The following is a 22,051-nucleotide window of genomic DNA, read 5'->3' as shown; positions in this document are numbered from 1 at the left end:
GGTGGGCGCTGCGGCTGCCGGGGCGGAGGGACACGGCCCCGGCCCCCTGCGCGAAAAACGTAAAAAAAAGAGTTCCTGTGTGCCAGAGGCTGATCCGGTGCGGGGCCGAGGCCGGTTCGGGTCTCTTTCCGTGGCGGACGAGCAAGCCCGGCCAGGCATGTCGGATGAGGGGCAGGCTGGGTCCGCGCCCCCCGCTGCTGCCTTCATCGAGGCGTCAGCTCACGGCCCGCATAAAAACGGCCTCGGCGCAGGGGCAGCGATGGCGGCGCCTCGCTCCGCTGCCGGGCTGGAGAAAGCCCGGGACCGCCGCTCTGGGGATAACCTTGTCCCGGCATACAAGAGAGGGGCGGACGCGGGGTGACGCCCGTGTGCGGGAACCCAGTTCTTCAAAGCCGCTGGGGAAAGAGGGAAGAAGCCCCTCACTCCGCCGGGCCTCCGGGAGTCCCTGCGGGCGGCCAGCCCGGCGGCTGCGGATACTCCATCCCTCCGCCATCTGGCGCCGCAGCTGCCGGGCGGGGGTTAACGATGGTGACGGGGCAGGGGGTGACGGGGCGGGTCCCGCCGAGCCTGGCCTGGCGTGAGTCTTCCGCGGCCCGAGCAGGGAGCATGCCCCGCCCCGCCTCTCACGCCGGTCCCCGGCGGGCGGGACGGCTCCCCCCGCAGCTGGCAGCCTTCCTGAGAGAGCGGCGGGCAGGCGGTCGCCATGGGCGCGCTGCTATGGTGGGACCAGCTGCGGGCGGGCAGCTCCGAGGTGGACTGGTGCGAGGATAACTACACCATTGTGCCCGCCATTGCCGAGTTCTACAACACGGTGCGTGGCGGAGGTTTCCCGGCAGTGCGGGGCGCGGAGAGGAGGCACCATGTGGCGGGGGGCTTGGCGGGCCGGGTCGGGTCGGGCCGGCGGGATCTCTCCGAGCGCGGGGGTCGCTCCTGTGGGCGGCTGCTGCCTGCCGGGTCTGTTTCGTACCGCGTTCCTATGGGACTGTAGGATGCCCTTCTGTCGCTGCCTGCTTTTCCCTTCTCCATTGTTAAAGAAATCGGGAGGTTTGGTGTTGTAGGTATAAAATCGTGAGGGTTAGCGAGGGCTCACGACCAGGTGCTGGGTGAGCGGGGTGCAGCTGGCCCCTTCCTCGCCCGCCCGCGCCGAACCTTGTGGTACCCAGGCGCAGAACTGCGGGTGCTGGAGTTCGTGCTCCCGGTTCCCGTTCGCACAGGTGTCAGCCACTTGACGGCGTCCGAGGTGGTGATGGACAGAGAAAAGAAATGCAGCTTAAGTGTTTGCAGGCCAAACTTAGTTTCGTCCAGGTAGGTTTTGGCTCCTTTGGGAACGAAGCAAAGCTTTCCAGAACAAATTGCCTTGGGGTTTCAGGATGAGGTCAGCAATGTACTTTTGGAACAAGAAGAAACATCTGTTTAAAAAAGTAGTAGAAAGGAAGGAGAGGGAACAGGACTAATGTAATGATTCCTTCCTTCCAGTGAGCCTTGGTTCTCTCCTGAGCCCTCTCTGGTCATCCCAGTGTTCCTCAACAGCTGGAGAGATCCTGTGAAAACAGCCCCAGCAACAGTGTCAGACTACCCTGAACTACACATCTTGGAACGGGAGCAATGCTCCTTACATCCTGTTTATGTAAAGAATTGCACTGACAAACATCTGCCAGAGTGAGATAGTGCATTGAGCTTTCTGGTAGCTTGCCATTCCATAAAAAGCACGTATCCAGGAGCAAACCAAATAAATATTGTGTATGTTCTGGTTTACAGGGGGTGGTGTGTGCACAACTGAGGAGCTGGTTCTCTTGTTTTGCTTCTTGTACCTGGAAATTGTGTATTTTGTCACAAATTCCATCCTTCTCTGAGCTGTCTTTTTCTTTCAAGCTATGTTTGTTGCTGACATCCAGTGGAAGGAAGAAATAGGTGTGTGGCATCACTTACTTGGGTGTGTATCATGGGGGTTGATGCGCATACAGCAAATAATTCCACATACTAGATTGCTAACCTTTTGTTTTTTCTTGTAGTTTGCTGCCAAAGTCGTTTGTGTGATGGCTTGTCTGTGCCACTGGAGACCTCTGAGGGTGTGTGGGGGAAACTGTCAGCTTTCTTAGTGTCTGATGATGTCACTGTGCAAGAACCAAAAAACAAAGGGAGGAAAAGATCAAGATAAACAACTTTCTTGAAGACAGCAAGTGTATTTTGGAGCCAGCTATGCAGGGGGATGGGTGTTCTTCCAACTGTACTGAGTGGATTAGCACAATTTACCAGCTTGAAAAATGCTGTGAGCCGTAGGTATGTCCAGGTGAACAAATGAGCTTCCAGGCAGGTTAACAGACACAACAAAAAGCTTATCCTGAACCCCACTGTATTGCTACAGCTGTGAACAAGTTGGGGAGCTGCACGCTGAAAGAGAAGGGAAAAAGAGGCTGTGTTGCAGGTAGATACATTTAGCCTGTCCTCAGCAGTAAATATCACAGGAGTCTGACTTCTGTGTTTGCAGCTTCTGAAAATTAAGACAGTGACTCACAGTGGACTGTTGTATGACTGTGTCCCACAAAAGCCAGATGCTCCCAGGAAAATTGGAAGATTACTCCAACAGACACCCTTAGTGGGATCTAAATTTTAGTTCTTCTAAAATGGTTCAGTTCTGACTGACTCAAACCTTTTTGAAGTTTCAGGAAGAACTCCTCAGCAGACTTGCATCTGGGTCTTTAAGCTGTAAATTAAAACCTTTCTAATCTGCATTTTAAACTGTTACGGTTGAGGTCAGAGTTGCAGTTGAGGTCTGTTGCAATATTCATCTAGGCAGAAAGCTGGAACAGCTTATCTGAAATGTATTTTAAAAAATTGATTTTTTTTTTCTGGTGGGACTTGATCTTCATCTATTATGAATAAATTTAATTTATTTAAAAAAAAAGACAGAGGGCTCCACAAGACTATATAAGTAGGAGCTCGTCTTCTCAGAGGTTTTGTACAAATTGATCAGACTAATTTTTTTAAAAATACGTGAACTAGGCTGATCTGATTTTTGCATTCAAATCTTAGTCTTTCAGTAAAGAGACAAAACATTTTGTATTTTTTGCAAGAACAGTTACATGAAAACTAGCTTTTAAAATTTTTTTCCTTCTGGAGTTAATGAAGTAATGTGACCTAGTGCACTGTAAGCCAATTCCAGGACCTAAAAAAATGCCTACACATGGTCAGAATAATTTACCCTGTGCAGAAGTATTTGCAGAAAAAGCTGTTGTTTGTGTTCTAAACACCTAGAAAGAGTAATTTTTTTGTTGTTGTTGCTAGTAGGATCAGTATTTTGCAGCTTAGAATGTTGCATTCACCTGTGCACGTAATACATATTTTCTGCTAATTTTTCATGTAAAGATGAAATTGCCAGTGGTTTTATTACTTTCTTTTTTTTTTTTTTTTTTCCTGGTGGTCTGGAGCTAAAAGTTTTTAAAAGTTATCAAGTAGACTTCAGAGTGTGTCAAGGTTTAACAGTGGGTGGGCAGTTAAACAAATGACAGATACTCTGTTGCCTATTAACTGTCCTAGAAGGGAAAGGAGAGAGAATAAGGGAGGGACTAAACTGCATAGCTTTAAGGAAACAGTACTGATGAAAAAGAAAATAATGAAATAGATCTACAAGTACATTCAAATTTAGTATGACTCCCCCCAGTAACACTGACATCACCACTGATGCTGCAGGACAGGCTTTGGAAATCCTATTGTGGGCTTCTGGAGTCAGCAGCAGATGAGAGAATCCATGGATTGGGATCAAAGGCAGAAGAACGGGCATGGATGAAGAGAATTTGACCCTTGTAATGCCTCAGGTTGTTTATACAGTATATTATGCATATGGGAAGGAGTACTTTATTTGATCAATTTTGATCACCTATCTGGTCCACTCCTCCCCACAGTGTGACCCGTTTACTCCCCTCTACATACGGTGCACAAGAAGTTTGTCAGAACCCAGCACAGACCTTGGTTTCTAATAGGAGCATGTATAAGCAAGGGCCTTTCTGAACACCACTTGTGCAGGTAGCTCTGCATTAACTGTAAACGTCAAATGTTCTAAGTCATAGAAAGTCCCAGACAGTGACTGAAAACCATGCTGTTAATTTCAGCAAATGCAGTTACTTAAAAGTGACTTAGCTGTGAAGTAAAATTACTCTAAGTTGGTTCTATCAGTTCAAACCAGGATAGAGTGCAAAAGAAAACTTATACCCTGTATCATGTGTTTTACTACAGAAATTTTCTAGGCTATGAGAACAGCATGCTTATAGATCAGGATATAGAGGATACAGACCCTCTGAACTCACTGTGAGCTACTTAGCCCATTTTTGCTTTCTTCTCACATAGAGTAGTGCAGGAAGTGTTGGGGAGGTGGTTGGATGCTACAGCTGCTGTCTGGGGGACATACCAGGTAGTAAAGAATACTTGAGCCTTGGTAGGGCTGCAGGAAATACTCTGTGTCAGGACTGCGGCCAGATGCGAGTGAAGTTACATGGTCATAATCTGAGCAAGCCTCTGGGATTCCATTTGTGGCCTATGCCCTATATTCCTTTTATATAATTAAGTAGTTGGGAATTAAAGTAAAGGTCAGTAATTGTCGGATGGGCTATGTTATTGATGGGCTACTTACTTTTTTTCCAGAATTAGAATTTTTAGTTTTAGCCTTTTGCAAATCTGAAAGGAGATGTTTTGTACTGCTGTTCTTAATTTTTGCACTAATCTTCACTAAATCAACAGTTGTACATTATCAAAATATGTGGGCCAATTGTGTAATAAATTGCATTTGTATTTTTGCACGGGCATGTACTTTCTTAAACCAGAAGGAAATGCATAGGTGCCTTGCTTGTTTGGAAAGACCAGTGATAATTGTTGCTGTTTTTCTGAGGGCGTGGTCCTCAAGGGAGAGCCAGCTGATACCTGAGAGTCAAAACAAGTCAGTCATTTCTAGTCTATCTATTTGAAATTGAACTTGAAACTAAGAAGTTCAGAATTGTGTTTCAGAAAATGTTCCGTTTGATTTGAATATAATTTTTTAGAAAACATTATTTATGGAATATGAGAAACAGAACTAAGCTATTTCATGAAAACAAAATGTGATTGTCACATTTTTTTATAAACTGTGGAAAAGAATTTAAGTACTAAAATTATTTCAACTTCTACTATGTTAGGAAGTCCTTCTGCTGGCCACTGCTAGCAGTACGAGTTATATCTAAGTGCTGGGTTGCAAGAGTTTTCTTCCATGTGCAGGCAGGACTTTAGCAGAAATGGGTGTTCCGTGCCAGAAGAATACTGCTGTAGAACAGACCTGATCATTTGTAGTCTAATTACTAGTATAAACCTGTGCTTCTACCAGTATGGTAAGTAGGTATTTCCTTTGCCATCTTGTTCCTAAACAGAATAAAGTCTTTCTATAATTTTTTTTTTTAGACTGTGGTTATCTGGTTTGATTTTCTTAACTGATCGGTTCAGTTACAGAGACAGAAAGGTTTCCTTCCACACTGTTTTCTTTTAAATCATCTATTTCCCCCCTTTGAGACCTCTCTTTGGGATAACTGTGCCTAAAAGAGCATTCCCAGGTCCCCAGGGGACTTGTTCATATTCCATCACCTCAGCTACCAGTCACTGTGTGTGCTTCCTGCTTGGTTTGAGGGCTTGTATCAGGATGTTATGCACTGGGATCTTGGTCCATGACTGTATTCCCAGTGTTGCTAGGAGTCTCTGATGCACAGAGCTGGTAGTTTTTTTGTGAATGGAAGATGGTCAAGTGAGCCTGGTTAGTTGAATGTATAAGTTTTTTGTGAATTAAGCAAATTGATCTACCTCCTAAGATCTAACAAAATAGGATATTACTTTATAAATAACTCTTTGGTCTTCACCTTATCTCCCCAGAGTTGTACAGTACTCTGAACACTGACCTTGCCATGTGCCTCTGTTGTCTGCTTCCTGCAGTCTCAATTTGTGATTGACAAAGGCAAAATTTTACACCTTGGTTGGGTGAAGGATTTGGCACTGTTTTGTTTATGGCACCGCTCATCATTTCATGCCCCCACATCTTTTTCACATACGGTTTGTGAAGCTGGCTTTCTGCATGGCAAAGCACACTGCAGGAGCTGGTAACTGATGAAAGGATTCAGACTTTTAACCCTTGGTTTGGAAAAGGCATTCCAGTGGGAGGTGGATCTCTGGCATTTTTCCCTGGTGCGGCTGGTTGATGTTGTGGCATGACTGCAAGAAGGCCTCTGCACTGGCATGTCTTGTCTTGAGCTGTGTGCTGTGACCTGGATGCTATTGGCAGAGATTTTGTCGTAGTTTGAGTATGAGGAACTAAAAAAGGAAGGCTTTCAGACTCTGAGAGGGGTGGAACACAGAGGGGTCTATTCCCTTTGTGGAATCATGGGGGAGCAGTTGTGGACCTGCAGCCATGGAGGGGACTGTTCCTGAAGTAGTCCATGGTTCTGTGGGCCACCTGCACTGTGCCTGGTGAGAGGGACTCATGCTGGAGGGGCTCTCTAAGGACTTTCTCCCTAAGGAGAGACTCTACATTGAAGTAAACAAAGACTGTGAGGAATCCTTCTCCCTGAAGAGGAAGGAGCAGCAGAAAACAACCTGTGACATCTGGACTGTAAACCCCACTCCCTGTCCCCCTGTGCTTCCATGGGGAAGACAGGGGAGAGATAGAGATCAAAGTACTTTGGGCTTGCTTCATAATTAGTATCTTTCTGAATGCCAGCCTAGGAGTATGTTTTGATGAGCCTTTCAAATGTTAAATGAGATTTATCTATTTTAATATCATGAGCTCTGTTCTCAGACCATGTCCAGTGCTGGATAATAATAGCTGAACAAACAGTGCCTTCTTCATATGTCATTCTTGAATCCATTGTCCACTAAATTTTCCTTAATGTTAATAAAAGTTTGTAACTCTCTTTGAAGAAGGAATCTGTCCCCAAGGAGTGCTCTTGTACCAAAATTGTTTTCTGTGTCTGTTTCATGGGAATGGTACTGGGATACTCTTTTGTACTTGGGCTAAGCAGGGGAACATGAGGCAGCTGAGGATGGGGAACTCATGCTGTCCCCTGTCTCACTGGGAGGCAGCAGTAAAGTCTTTGTAAAACTGATCAGTTACAGTGCTACAGCTGGCCCTCAGCACTGGCAGCTCTGTCTGGGGAGAACAAAATGATCACTTGTCCTGTTTTGGGTACTCACTTGTCCTGTTCTGGGTGCTAAACTATGACATCACTACAGTGGCAACTCCTGCTAATTTCTGGTAAAGTGTCTTTAGCCTTTAACTAGAGGTCAGTCTTTGGATTGTTGGTAAGCAAGTATGTTTTTGTTCAACTCTTACATTTAAATGTAAAAAAACCCAACAATGGTCCGAATTGCCAACCTTTTCTCCCTTCTATAACTAAGTAAAAGAGCCCAAGATAAAAATTATGTTTGAAAGGATTTACAGCTCCGGGTTCTCTTTTCTCTGCACAAAAAAGCTTCCAGCTTTTTTAGCTTTGCTTTGTATTTCAGACCTTCCAGGCAATGGCAATTGCTCAGTGACTTGACTTCCACAAAGCTTGACTAGCCGTGTCCAGTGCCAGCACCTGTAGTGCTTTTGCCGTGCTGGGCTTGACAGTCATTGAGAGGACAGATGACTTTACAGAATGTCCTGTTCCTCATATGCTTATATTCCTTGAATGCTTCCTGAATTTCAGTATCTTGACTATTTATAGACTCTCAATAAAATTCCATTGGGAATAGGCTTAAAAGCTAATTTAAAGATGTGAGTAGCCACATTTTATGTTGCTTTAAGTATTCATACTATTGCTAGTTTAATGATCCTAAACAAAGAAAGTTGATGCTTTGTAAAACCACCTCGGCTTCGGCTGAAACTGGGGGCCCTAATTTGTGGAGCTGGGGCTCCACTGAATGACACATTTTTATAGATGTCTTAGGCAGCCCATGGATATTTAAAGTTTGTTTATTTTCTCTCTTTGTGATGTTTTTTGTTGTGTTTTTTTCCCCCTAGATAAGCAACGTCTTGTTTTTTGTTTTACCACCCATTTGTATGTGCTTGTTTCGTCAATATGCAACCTGCTTCAACAGCGGAATATATTTAATATGGACTCTGCTAGTTGTGGTTGGTAAGTTGATAAGTTTGCCTGCTTATGCACTAACAGAGAGAGGAAATAAGTTTCTCCTGCTTGACTTTGATTTTGCAAAATAAAGCAGTCCTGATGTCCACAGAGGAGTTTGTACTTGTTTGAAGCTGAAGGAGACAGTTTCTGAAAGGAAGATGGCTTTTGAGGTTGGTGGGAACTTCAGCCTGATTTCTGTTCCTATCCTGTCCTTCCTTTGTGTAACTTATTTTGATTATGTTTGGGCTTACTCTGCAGCAGTGTTGACCTTCCTTCCTCTGTTGTTGCCCTAAGGAGAGCTGAAAGGGCACTAGCCATTTTGTAGATAGGAGATTCTTCAGCTTTTTCATTCTTGTAGTGACTGAGAACTTTTAAAAAGGTAATCAGACCCCTCTGGAGCAGTGTGACACTTCTCATCTGTAAATCTGTATCATGGAGTAGTCATCAGATGCTGCTTTTTGTCTTTGTTTTACCCACTCTTGTGCTATTGAGAAAATTCAGCAGCATTTGGCTTGTACTTAATTGGTTTTGCATTTCACTTCACCTCCTGATCTATTTTACATACACCTACTTTTCTGGTAGGAGCTGTCATCTTTAACTACAGCTTTTATAAAACGTAGTCTTCATAAATAATGAGGTGCTGATGTTTTGGATTGCCTTCTTAGAAAAGCTGTTTGATTTCTGTTTTGTGGGGTTTTTTTCTTGATTTTTTTTTTTTTTACACCAGATTGTATCTATAATTTGCTATAACGTTCTGAACATGAGCAGTGTGTTTAGCTGATGCAGTACTGCAGCTATTCATGTTGCCTTTTGATGAATCTTTCTAGGAATTGGATCTGTTTACTTTCATGCCACTCTCAGTTTCCTGGGACAGATGCTGGATGAGCTGGCTATTCTCTGGGTCCTGATGTGTGCTCTTGCCATGTGGTTCCCTAGGAGATACCTGCCCAGAGTTTTTCGGAATGACAGGTAAAATAAAACCATACACATATACTTCCATATTTCTTGAAACATCTTATGCTAGTACTTCAGCCTGCACATAGTGGCACCGAGGAATTCTCTGACCTTACCACTGCTATCTTTTCTCACTTTGTTCTTCTTGTTTTGCATGCATCTTACCCCATTTTATTCAGAATTCCTAAATTTGAATTTGGTGATGGTGGGCTTTATGCCCTGCAACTTCACATCTTGGGATGAGGTGACTCACCTCTGGAAGTGCCTATTACTGATATTTCTAGGGAAGCCTCTACATGAGTAGTTTATGTTTGTTGCAGCTAAAGTATGAGAAACCTTCTTTCCCACTTCCTTTTATATAACCTGAAGTGTACGTACAGGGGGTCCTATGGAAGTCAGCAGAATTTTCATCTGGGTATTTAAACCTGTGATTAAGGATGATATTTAAGCATTCAAAGGCTGTTTTTGTTTAATCCTTGCTAAAGGATTTCTTTCTTTTTCTTGAAGGATTAAAAAAAGCACTTTGTAGGCAGTTTAAGAACCTGGCTGTTGTTTGTACCTGCCCTCTACACCTTGCTCCCCCCCTCCTCCGTTGTTTTAGGTAGTGAAGAAGGTAGTGGAAGTGGAGAGGTTTGAATTGCAGCAGCACTGGTCTCTCTGAAAATAGCTAAGGCTGCTGCCTCTTGCCTTCTTACACTGTTATCTGGGGGTGCTTTTTTAATATTTCTTTTTTCCTTGGCATGTGCCTCATTAGATGTTGCTGGTGGATGGGGGTGGAAGGGGAGAGAAGGTTGATGTCTAGATTGACCATTCCTCAAAATAGCTTCCACTGAGAAAAGGGTATCTTGCATTACCATGTGCAGTCTGTGCAGTCTAATGGCTTTGTCACATTACTGTGAATTTAGTACTTCTGCATACTGCAACACTGCTGTTACAGGACACCATCAACTTAGCAAAAAAGAGGTTTTACTGAAGCATCTTGATTGATGGCATGCCTTATAGACATTTAGTTCAAATAAAAAAAGAGAAGTTCAGAATCTTGAAGAATTTTTGTGAATCTGTGAAAATTATTCCTCAAAATCCTGCGGGGATAATTACATGTCATCTAGAACTAGCTTCTGCTGATAGTGAGCTGGGTAGGTTCATAGTGTGGGCCAAGAGCTTAAAATGTATCCTTTTTAAAAGGAATAGTAACACTTTTCTGGGGTGAAATTCTGTACCTATTGAATTTGGTGTTAAAACTGTAAGTAATAATCTCCCAGATTACAACTGATTTATAAAACACTGAGGTGAGGTGAAGGATGTCCCTTATCCTAAATTTCTTGAACACTTTCTCCTGAGAATTTGTTAAGACAGGTATGTTGCTAAGGTTTTGATTCCTTTCTGAAGTATACATAAGAAAGACATACAAGGCAACAAACCTCAACCCAGGGTTTATATGTTTGGGTTTGTTTATTTTAATTTGCCTAGCTAATCCTCTTATATTATATCTGTACTGTGTTCAGTGCTGTTGCCTTATTTTCTTCATCCTTATCACGCTCTAGATTTTCATAGATGCAAATGTTATTATCTGCCAGGACTAATTTGTGGTGTCTTTAGTCATGAATGCCTTTATGTCAGATCAGAACTACCTACATAAGTAACTTACTGTCTTCCAGCAAGAAGAAAAGCTTCAAAGCAAAAGGCAAATGGAAATAGCTAGGTGAAGGTGATGACATTTGTGGCCAGGGAGTGGTGCCGCAGAAGTATACTGAGACTCCAGGCATAGAATTAAGGACAGAATAGCCATCTTTGGACAGCAAATGTTTTTTTCAAAGCTGTGGGCCAGTAGTTGAAGGGCAGTGTAATGATCCTCTTTCTGCTTTTGTCCTGCCACGGGCTGGAAATGGATTGTTTCAAGTCTGAACTTGGAGTTTAAGCAAATTAACATCTATTTAATTTAAAAGGTGGCAAGCTTTTATATCGGTCCCAATTGTGATTTTATTTATGCTAAGAATATATCAAACTGTATATGTTCAAAAATAAGGGAATCCCTCAGCTACTACTGAATTAGGTTAGAAGAAATATTTTCCCTTTCCTTAAAGTTTTCAGTATCCTTAAGACATAAAAGAGATAAAATAAAATAAAATAAAATAAAATAAAATAAAATAAAATAAAATAAAAAAAAAAACCAAACCAAAACAAAACAAAAAGCTGGGACATTAATGGTAGCAAAATTTCCTAAAAATTAATGTTAAAAGCATAAAGAATGATGACACAACAGTGCTTTGAAGTGATACCATAAAATTCTGTCTCTGAAAGAACTTTCTAGCACTCAAGTTGTAGAAGAGAGGCATTCTTTATTAATTACAGGGCTGGATGAAATAGTTCTCTTAAGTCATGCGTAGCATGATAACAGGCAAGACTTACATTGTCCTGACAGATACATATGTATGAAACTCATTATATACATCAGATTTCCTGGAGCTCATTTTAATATTTGCATTCTTAGGTGTGTGTGTGGGGGGGGGGTCTTCGGTGGTCTTCCAAGTCTGAAGTGTCCATTTGTTAATCCCTTCTCTGCTGCATGCACATTGTTGGGTGGCAACTCTAGCTGGTCTCAGCCAGTTTCCATCTGAAAGGCACTTAGTTCCTTGAGCTTTTTATGTATTTACAGGCAAAAGGCCTCAAGGCTGCCTAGATGAGCTCACGTCAACATCCCATTGCTTAGTGTCAGAACAGTCTTCAGGAGTTTCACAAGCATGTCTGGACTACAGGCTACAGGATACTGTCTGATAGTTTTGTAGTTAGTTGTTTACCCAAGAATGTGGATTTCACAAAGCAGAATTTCATTTCAATATCTATCTACTAAATATACAACAAAATAACCTAGTGTTGTGGTTTGAGCCTGACAGGTAAGAAAGGACCATGAGGCCACTCATTCCCCCTCCCCCAGTACATGATGTTGAGGAGGAAATCCACCTAGAACCTTGTGGGTCAGGACAAAGGCTATGGGGTTTTCACTCGCCAATTATGCTCATGGGCAAATGAGACCAAACTTGGGGAAAAAATAAGTTTAACTTATCATTAAACAAATCAAAGCAGGGCGAAAAGAAAACATAAGCCAGAGCTTAAATATGTTTACCTCCTCCCCAGAGCAGCACAGGGACACAGGGAGTGGGGTTTACAGTCCAGATGTCACAGGTTATTTCCTGCTGCTCCTTCCTCTTCAGGGAGAAGGATTCCTCACAGTCTTTGTTTACTTTAATGTAGAGTCTCTCCTTAGGGAGAAAGTCCTTAGAGAGCCCCTCCAGCATGAGTCCCTCTCACCAGGCACAGTGCAGGTGGCCCACAGAACCATGGACTACTTCAGGAACAGTCCCCTCCATGGCTGCAGGTCCACATCACCTGCCCTGTGATCCTCCCCGGGCTGCAGGTCCACAACTGCTCCAATGGGATTCCTCATGGGTGGCAGCTCCACAGCACCAGGCATTGCAGGGAGTCAGGCTGTGGAAAAAATCTCTACAGGAACCTTCTCTCTGTGCCTCTCTGTCTCTATGCCTCTCTGTCTCTGTGCCTCTCTGTCTCTGTGCCTCTCTGTCTCTCTCTGTCTCTCTCTGTCTCGTCTCTCTCTCTCTCTCTCTGTCTCTCTGTGTAGCTTTCTCTCACCTACATGTTCCCCTTCTTGAATAATTTAATTTCAGGGGTGGACCTTTTTGATCACTGATGGCCTAAGATGGGCCAGGTGTTTTGGAGAGGGGAGAGCTAATCAGAGCTACTTACATGAGCCACTTCCCTCAGGGACCCCTTCCCTGTTACAAAAACTGGATGGCATCAACCCAGAACACCTAGTCAGCTAGCATTCAGATAAATCAGTACATTATCTAAAGTAAATTCATAATTCCTGTAAAAATACATTAAGTTTAATTCTATCTTAATGCACAATTTTAATTAAATCTAATAAGGAATGTTCCATAGCCATCAGAAGTACAGCACTGTGCAGAGATGGACTTGTTGACATACTGTAGGAGGGAGTTTGGAGCGTGGCCTTTGGATTTTGAAACCAGTGATCAGTGGGTGGCTGTGTATACATATGTAAACATACACATGGCTGCTTCAGAAGACCATGGTCCAGCAAACATTTGTGTATATGATTAACTGCATGCACATGCAAATCTGTGTGAGAACCACATCCACTTAATGCATGTTGTCATTGCACTTCCTGAACACACCTAAAGGAACCTACATTTTGTTACGTTGTTAAAGTAATTATAAGATTTTTGGGTTTAGTAATTAAAAGTTTGAATTAAAAGCAGTTTTTCTCCCACAAAAAAACCCCAACAATTCAGGAGCCGGTTTAAAGCTGCTGTGGCTGTCCTGTCTGGAGTTACTACCTGCCTTGCATTCATTAAGCCTGCCATCAATAACATCTCGTTAATGACTCTGGGTGTTCCCTGCACAGCTTTGCTCATTGCGGAGTTGAAGAGGTAAGTACATTTCTGCTGAATGCAGCACTGCCTTCTGAGATCTTAAGGTACTGTGTGATGTTACACCAGATCTGTCTTCCATGCTTGTGATAGGTCAGAAATGGTTTTCCCACCTGAAAGAACAGGTCTAGTATAAACTTGCTTTGCCACGTCAGATTTTTGTGGTTTATTTAGTTTGGGTTTTTTGGTTTTGTTTGTTGGTTGTTTTGTTGTTGTTGTTGTTGTTGGTTGTTTTTTTTTCATGAGCTCTTATACTAGCTCAGATATTGTCTGTCTTCTTGCAACATATCTCTTGCATGGAAGTCTTCCAAGCAGAGGAGTCTTTCAAGCATGCGTGGAAGATGTTCCAGCTCTCAAAGGTGTACTGTGAGTCTTCCAGGACTTAGCAGTCTGACATGAATGATAAGATAGAATCAGACTGACAAAGATAATGTTAATAACTAGATTTTAGAGGACAGCTTTCAGCCAGAATGCAAACAGAATGCAAATAGAGAAAAAACCTGAGGCTGATCTTAACATTTTAAGGAGTCCTTTAAAAACCTGAATGTCTTTGAAGAGTCCAGTGCTACCAGCTGCTCTCCAGAGGCTTTTTTCTTTTGCATGCTTACACTCACTGCTAAAGTACAAAACAAGGACCAGCATATGAACTTTGTCTTTTCCCACTTTCCTTCAGTGTCTGACAAGGATTTTGCAACTTAACTTGTCTCTTATACACTGCATATGTAAATGTCTATCAAAAGAAACAAAACCAGAACCAAATACCAGCATTCTGACATCTCCTGTGGGAACAGAGAGATTCTCCTATTTGTTGCCTCACCCTATTCTGCTGCTGGTTCTTGGTACAGTGGAAGACTCTGGTAACAATGTTTTGTAAAGGTGTTCACAAGTCTTTTCTCATCAGACATCTTGCTGAACAGCATTTACTTCTGTGGTAAAAGAAATTTGGGAAAAAGTGCTTAAGTTTGTTGTAGAATAATGTTTGTGGAGGTGTCACATTTTGCACAAAGCACCCAGGAACTACTCCTATAGCAAGTAGGGATCTGGTTGTGAACCGAATTATTTATGTGAACTCTCTAAGATCAGTTTTCCAATCATGAGCTCCTAAGGGACTTGAACAGATGAATATTTAGAGATTCATAAGATCAAATATTATTACATCAAATATGGGAATTGTTATGACTGTAGATACTTCCTTTTTAAAACTCCTTCAGAAAGATCATAGCTTACTAAAATGCATGGAGTTTCCCTGTCTGTTTTTTGAGAGAGAATTCAGGACACACATAAACAAAACATTGTTTTAAAATGGTGATTAAAAAGAGACCCAAAGTGACATGTGACCTTCTTAATTGTGCATTGGGATGATGTAATACATATGACATTTGGTGATGAATTCTAAGTGTAAAAGCAAATAATTAAAGGCTTTATTTTAAGCTATGCTGATCCCTAGGAGATTTAGATGAGAGAGGTACTTGTAAATCCAGAGGAGTCATCCCTTTTTGCAAAAGAAAAAATAATCTAAACATTATTTAAAATGCCTCCAATTCTCCCATTCTCTACTCCTACAGTCAGTAGAGGTGTGCACATCCAAGTCCTTGCAGTCTGGAGCAGAAATTTATCGGTGAGACAGGTACTTGTGGAAGGGAGAAGAGCCTCCAGAGTAGTTTCTTCTGTTCCATGCTTACATTTGTGAAGCATTAAACCAAAACTGGCTGTTGTTATTCCTGTTGTAGGTTGGTGTCAATCTTTTACAGCATCCTCTTGAATCAGAATCACTGTATTTTCAAATGAGACTTTTTTGCCTCTTGATTGTCCTTGATGAGGAGAGAATACTGTCACAAAAGAGCATTATGTTCTTACTTGCAGAGCTGGTAGGGTAGTGTGTGCAAGGACGTATTGTGTGCAGGAGATGATCCAAAGAGCAGAAGCGAATTAAGTGTATACATAGCCTTGAAAGATAAAGGAATGTAAATCTTTATTCCCATTTCTGGCTGAACAGAGTGTTTCATAAAAATAAAAACCCCCAAACTTCTCCTTTGGGATGGTATCAAGGAAGAAGTGGATGTAGATTCTTTGATATGTTGGTCCAAGCAAAAAAACATCAGGATTTATGTGGATGTGGAGTATTTGGTTTGCTGATCCAAGCAGAAAACCATCAAGATTCGTAGCATCATCAAGTTAGTATAATTTAGTGAGTGATTGGCAGACATCTGTCTGTCTCCAGGTTCAGATAGAAGCTAGGACGTTGTTACTTAGCTGAAATTTGAGCCTTGATCAGTGAAGGTTTACCCTGCCTTCAGGTCTAGAAATCTGCCTGTGGAGGAGCCCTACTTCGTTACTGCAGGTTGCTCCCTGTTTCCCTATTCTCTTGCCTATAATGTTAAGCTAGTTAAAAGTTTAAAATATTCCTTAGTGTATAAAGGCATATGAGTGTCAAAATGACTCAAGTAGTTAATTGACATCGAGCAACTTGCACTGGCTTGAAGAAAAGCTGGTATCTTTTCTTGGGAGTTTTTTGACCAATGACAATTAACTCCTGTCTTTTATGAAAGGGTCCATGCTGTCTAGCCATTTGGTAGAAAGATGAATCCTGAAAAATGAGGAGGGGTTACTGGTATGGTTTTGCTGACAAAACTGTGCTGATAAAACTTGGATAAATTTCATACATTGACATTTCTAGAATGTAGAAGACAAGTGGCCTGTAACCCTGATGAAGGCTGACTATTCCTTGTTATACTAACCAGAAATTTGGCTTTTTGGTTTACTTCTGTGATGCAGTCCAACAGGTAACTTTAAGCAAATAATTCTTCCATCTGAATGGCAGGTTTGGGAATGCTTTGGTGGCTTGTATCAGTGACCTGAGAAGAGTGATTAATTTAGGCAAGAATTGTGCAAGACCACTGAATAGTTCTCAGACCTCTGGGAAATTCACCAAGGCTTTAACAACAAGAACTAAAAAAAAAGACAAAAAAGCGGGGGAAAAGAAGTCCCAAATCCTGCCTTATTCTTAGGGGAAGCAGGGAGCTGAGCCATGCCTTCCTTTGGCCACATATATGCAGCTTTGCTTCATCGCAGTCAGTAACAGCAGAGCTGCATCTACTGTCACCAAGAGGCCTAACCCCAAAATAGCAGGTATACGTAGACAGCAAATTATAAACTTGGAGAGCATTTTGGGATCTGAAGTTTATAATCTTGGTGCCTCTTTTCTCCTGATTTTACTCTTCTGAGAAAAGCTGCACAGTTCCTAGGATAGTTCCAAGGTGTGAAAAAGAACAAAGCATCATACAGGGATATTCTGAACTTTTGAATAAACCTGCAACACAGGTAATGCTATGCAAGTATCCTGGCATCTGTACAGGTATTCAGTGATGGTCAACTGCAGACCACACTACATGTAATGACAGCAATTTTTTGTGTTTTCTTTTTCTCTAGTATACCTCTATATGAACAAGAAAGAATTGTAGCTCAGTCAAAATTAATTCTGTCTGAGAAATGGATGCCTGTGTGCCATACACTGAATCATGCTTCTCTGGGGCCTCTGGGTAAAGGCTTCTGCCTTAAAAGATCTCTGAAACTGTTGTATTGTACAGTACTAACTTGTAAAGGAAAAAACAACAACTAACCAATTGAAAAACCCAACGCATCCAGTTCCTTAATTTACAGATCTTATAGTTATAGTGACAAATATGAACAAATCTGAGCACTTATTGGCTGTCTGGTTGTTACTAGAGAATGTACAAATAATCACTCGTTGTCTGAGATACATCTCCCTAGATATGGGAGTGCTTTTATGTTTGACCATCTGTATATCAGTATTTAAGACAATACCCAAGGCACAGCTACTGATGGAAAGATTTGTTTTGTCACCTCACTGCTGCCTTGCATCAGAGCCATACTTTGTGTAAGTCAAGTTCCTCTGTTATGGACATTTATGGTGGAGCCATTTTAAATGTGGGCCTGGCACCATGAGTCCTACCCTAAAATGCCTGCTTCCAGAAAGCATCAAGCTGATATTAAAAACAAAATTTTGTTTTGTTTTACAACAACTTCTTTGTGTTTTTCTCCTCAGATGTGAAAACCTGCGTGTGTACAAACTGGGTCTCTTTTCAGGTCTTTGGTGGATGCTAGCACTTTTCTGCTGGATCAGTGACAAAGCTTTTTGTGAGATCTGGTCCTCATTTAACTTTCCCTATTTGCACTGTGTATGGTAAGTGCTGTGCACAAACTGCACAGTTCAAATGTGCTATGTCCTCACCACGTGATCCTTCTGTGCTGTCTGGTGGCTATTTCTGGTTAGTGCTAGATAGAATTACTGGTAAGATTATAAGCCTAGAGCAAGTGTCACGCTATCCAAGGTGCCAGATTTAGGAGGCTTTTCAGCCTGGTAAGATTGTTCAGACACTAAGTTGATTAACTGCAGTTGAATTCCTTGCCGTGCTGGTTACTAAAAATCCCACAGTACTGCTCGACTGAAGCAGTGACTGAAAACTTAAAAACTTCCACTGTTAACAACTGAGAACAAAGTTGAGAAGCAGGGAAGGGCTTTGAGGCCTTTTCTCTGTTACCACCCAACGAATTGTGCTCTCTTATTCAAGCTGCTGTATCTCAGCATTTCTATACAAATTTGTGTGGTGCACAGAGATGAAAAAGCTGCAGTTAGTTTAGACCAAGGAGTAACTATACTTCGGTAGTTTTTCTTTTTCTCTGTATTCTTTGCCTGCATGTAAAAGGTAGACAGGAACCCTAAGGTTGAAGGTGAATGAGTGTCTGATTTTAAACCATGATGATATATTTGATTGTGTTACTGAACCCATGTTACTGACTTGTTACTGATTCATTTCTCTCTCCTCTCTCTCTTTTTTTTTTTTTTTTTTTTTTTTTTTGGGGTGTCTGTCTGTCCTTCTCAGGCACATTTTGATATGTCTTGCTGCATACCTGGGCTGTGTCTGTTTTGCTTACTTCGATGCTGCCTCCGAGATCCCTGAGCAGGGCCCTGTCATAAAGTTCTGGCCCAGTGAAAGATGGGCCTTCATTGGGGTTCCTTACGTCACCCTCCTCTGCGCACACAAGAAGTCACCTGTGAAGATCACATGAAGTTGGCCGTGGAAGGAGGATGAAGTTTCAAACTTACATTCCAGCACAAACAGTATTTAAATAATGACAAATGAATAGGGTTGTATTTTTGTCTTCTCCCTATGATATGCAAGACTTCGGATGTCATAGAAAGAAGAGGGAAATGTGTTCTTTACTCTCTCTGTAGAGGTGAGAGTAAGCAGAAAGGTGGAGACTTTTGAACACTGAAGTAACCACTAACTTCTCTTTAGCAGCTCTGTTTTGCACTGTGTTGCACTGTAGCATTTCACTTGATAAAGCTTTTTCCAAATACCATGGTCAAAAAATGATGTTTCTGCAGCAAGTCACCTCTAATGCTTGATTCACTTCTTTTGTAACCTCTGGCTTAAGGTCTTCTTTGTAAAAGAAGATACTCCAAGATGCCTACGTGCCATCCTGTGACCCTCTTAGCTCAGATTTTGATGTGGTTGCACATGGCCACAAGAGTGTGCTGGAAGAACGTGTTCCTCCCAGCTTGGCTCGTCACTGTGGAAGCTGTGCAGCTACCTACAAGGGATCACAGAGTGCATGGTGGATTCCCCATGTACAACAGGAGACCAGTGCAAAGTGCTTGCAGCTTGGGTAACAGGGTCTAGTGCAGTTAGTCAGTGTAAATGCAGAAATAGCTGACAAAAGATAAAGACCCTGAAACTAAATAGGAGTTCAAGGGGTTTGAATTTTTCTGCGTTTGCACTGACCTGTGGATCTTTGTATGCTGCATATTTCCCTCTTACAGAAATGTCACAGAAATCCCTTTCTACCTCTGCAGACATGTTCAATTTTAAATTTTATCCTCAAACTCATGCAGAAACATGATCAGTAACTTCAGTAAGAACTCAGGTCAGCATTTGGCTGACTGTATGATTTAACTATAAAACTGCTGGTAGGTACTTAGCAGGGTATCTACTTTGAGAGTTAGTTTCTCACCAGTGCATTGCAAAGTGGCATGGACAATATTCCAGTGCTTTTCTAGTTACAATTTGGAAAAAAGTACATTAAGTGCTTAAAAAACAACCCAAAGACTTAGGTTTCTGTGAGTAATGAAATGTGATGCTGTGTTCCATTTTTGCAGAAAAATAGTGGATTCAAAATTTCTGTTTGTTTCACCCTGTTTTGTAAAGACAAGTGATCTCTAGATCTGTTTAGTTTTAAGGTTGTACTTTGGGGCTGAAGTTCAGGGATAGGTAGGATTCTTGCAAGCAGTTTATGCAAGGTCTTAAAAATGATGGAAAGTACAGACATGTTTTTCACGTATTAGAAACTGTTGCTGCTAATAACTGCAGTCTTGCAGAGGAAATGGGGTCTGCTTATGTCCCACCTAGTATCAGAACTGTTAATGTGTTAGGGCTTTGGGTGAGGTGATACTTCCTTTTTGAACATTAGACCAGAAAATGCTATTTATTCTGTGCTTTGCTGGGAAGTTTCATGTTGTACTTGTTTTCTTATCAGTGTGAGAATGTACTCCTTATAGTATTGTCTTTAGCAAAGTGGTTTTTAGTAAGCATTTTGGGGTGAATTATCGTTCAAGCAGTGTAAAACCTTTCAGATAACTATTGTATTTTTGCTTAGAAAACTATAACTGAGATGTATGCTTTTACACTTAAAAGTTTTTAGTGGGCGTTATCACTATCTACTTGAAAAAAGCAGGTAGGCAGGCTACCCTTAGATTGACTGACAGATCATAAAAGCAGCAAAATATTTCCAGTTCAGTAATGAAGATTTATAGTGCTTGCTAATAGATTTGTCTGAGAGAAACGTGAAACATACAGTTTTTGTAGGCAACTTGCTCATAAAAATTCATACAGTAATATTTGTTACACTTTGAAACAGAATTGTTTTGTTTTTTCCTTCCTCTCTCCCTCATTATGAAATTACCAGTTTTGAACACTTCTCAGGTAATAGAAGTCCTGTGATTAGATCCTTCTATACACAGGCTTGCTGGCTGGAACCCAGCTAAGGTAGCTGACACCTGACTTAGCCCTACTTTGAGTAAGACTTTTTTTATATTATTTGCTAAATTATTATGTTATGGTAAATAAGTTATTTTCATTATTGCTTGGGAAAGTACTAACTGCAGATATAATTTACTAGTCCAGATGACTGGAGCCTTCTTACTTGATATTTCGTTTGAAAGCCACCTCTCAAATTCAAAGGGCTCTAATCAACCTGCTGTTAACTGCTGTCGTCTGCTGTGCAGTCAGGCTGCTCTTAAAAAAGTAATTTTATAATTTAAAGAATGGTAGTAGTGCATTCAGGTATTGCAGAGGAGAATGGATGCAGGTGCAGGCCAACAATTACCTCCTGTTTTTTTATTAACTAACCTCTAGATTTTATACTCTTCAGAGGGGATTCTGTGGACTAGGCTGAGTATCTGATATTGGAAGATTCACTATGGAACTGGTTGGGAGTATTCCACTGTAATACCAGCCCACCACTTTTAGGTGTAGCAACTGCACTTCACGTTAAACTAATATTAACTTATATATTCTGATTAAAGCTACATTTACTTATAAAAGAAAAAAAATGCAAAAAAACCAAACAAAAAAACAACCAACCAACCAACCAAACAAAAAAAAACCCACACAGTTTTTATCAGATTCACTGCTTTACAGGTTGTACTTTGGACTAAGGCTTCATTTCACATTAAACAAGCATCCAAAGAAGTATGTGATTGGCATAGAGAGGGGTTTGTGCATTGGCCTGATCATACAGATGAATGTGTGCAAGTAGCCGTGTTACATTAGAGGTTAAAGTGATGTATATGTACCCTCAGGTTTTAAAGCTCTAGAATGCTTTATTCCCTTGCCAGCAAAGAAGTGTGACTGGGTTCCTGGTCCTTAGGTTCAATTTGTATTTTAATTTAATTAGTGGGATGCAGAAGTGTATTGGCAAGTGTTATCCATCATTCTTTGAATGTTAAACTTCAGGCTATTTAAGAAAGAATGTTTAGCTTTAGTGATGGCAAACACTTGCCTGCTTCACAGTCACTAAAAACTCAATAAGCACTATGGAAGGAGTGGTGTTGGGGGTTTCTTTTCCATCACTATTGAAGTCTTATGCTGAATGTTTGTGGAAAGCATGTAATACTTCACAGCATTAAAGTTCATTCAAAATCAGTATTGTTTGCCTTTTCACATTGTGTTTGTGGAGCAAATGCAGCTGCCAGCATAATGCCTTGAAGCACAACAGTGTCATGGTGTAGAATCAGCTGGTGTCAATCAGGCCTCCACTTGTTCCTCCCCACCCGCACAATGGGTCAGGGAGAAGAAAATCCACCTTAAATTCTTGCTAGTTGAGACAAGGATAGGGAAGCTTTCATTCCCCAATTACAGTAACAGGCAAAAACTTGACATGTTCAACTTGAGAAGAAGTTAAAACTAGTTTAATCTACAAGGAAAAAGA

The 22,051-nt window shown here is 41.5% G+C and overlaps 1 protein-coding gene across 2 annotated transcripts; it reads left to right on the top strand.

Moving 5' to 3' along the window:
• The first annotated feature begins 613 nt into the window (after positions 1–613).
• Positions 614–21,763, top strand: ACER2 (alkaline ceramidase 2). 2 transcript variants are annotated; one of them, XM_030467561.1, is made up of 6 exons: positions 614–811; positions 8,012–8,126; positions 8,948–9,089; positions 13,403–13,540; positions 17,607–17,744; positions 18,445–21,763. In XM_030467561.1, the coding sequence occupies exons 1-6, from the start codon at positions 704–706 to the stop codon at positions 18,629–18,631; spliced, it is 828 nt and encodes a 275-aa protein (XP_030323421.1). In that variant the 5' UTR covers positions 614–703; the 3' UTR covers positions 18,632–21,763. The 2 variants fall into 2 exon arrangements, with proteins under 2 accessions (XP_030323421.1, XP_030323422.1); XM_030467562.1 differs by lacking the exon at positions 17,607–17,744 and having other exon boundaries at positions 18,445–21,749.
• The last annotated feature ends 288 nt before the right edge of the window (positions 21,764–22,051 follow it).

The sequence above is a fragment of the Calypte anna genome, chromosome Z (genome assembly GCF_003957555.1).
Source record: "Calypte anna isolate BGI_N300 chromosome Z, bCalAnn1_v1.p, whole genome shotgun sequence".
Lineage (NCBI taxonomy): Eukaryota > Metazoa > Chordata > Aves > Apodiformes > Trochilidae > Calypte > Calypte anna.
The sequence above is the reverse complement of the archived record's forward strand: the minus strand, read 5'-3'. Positions and strand labels throughout refer to the sequence as shown.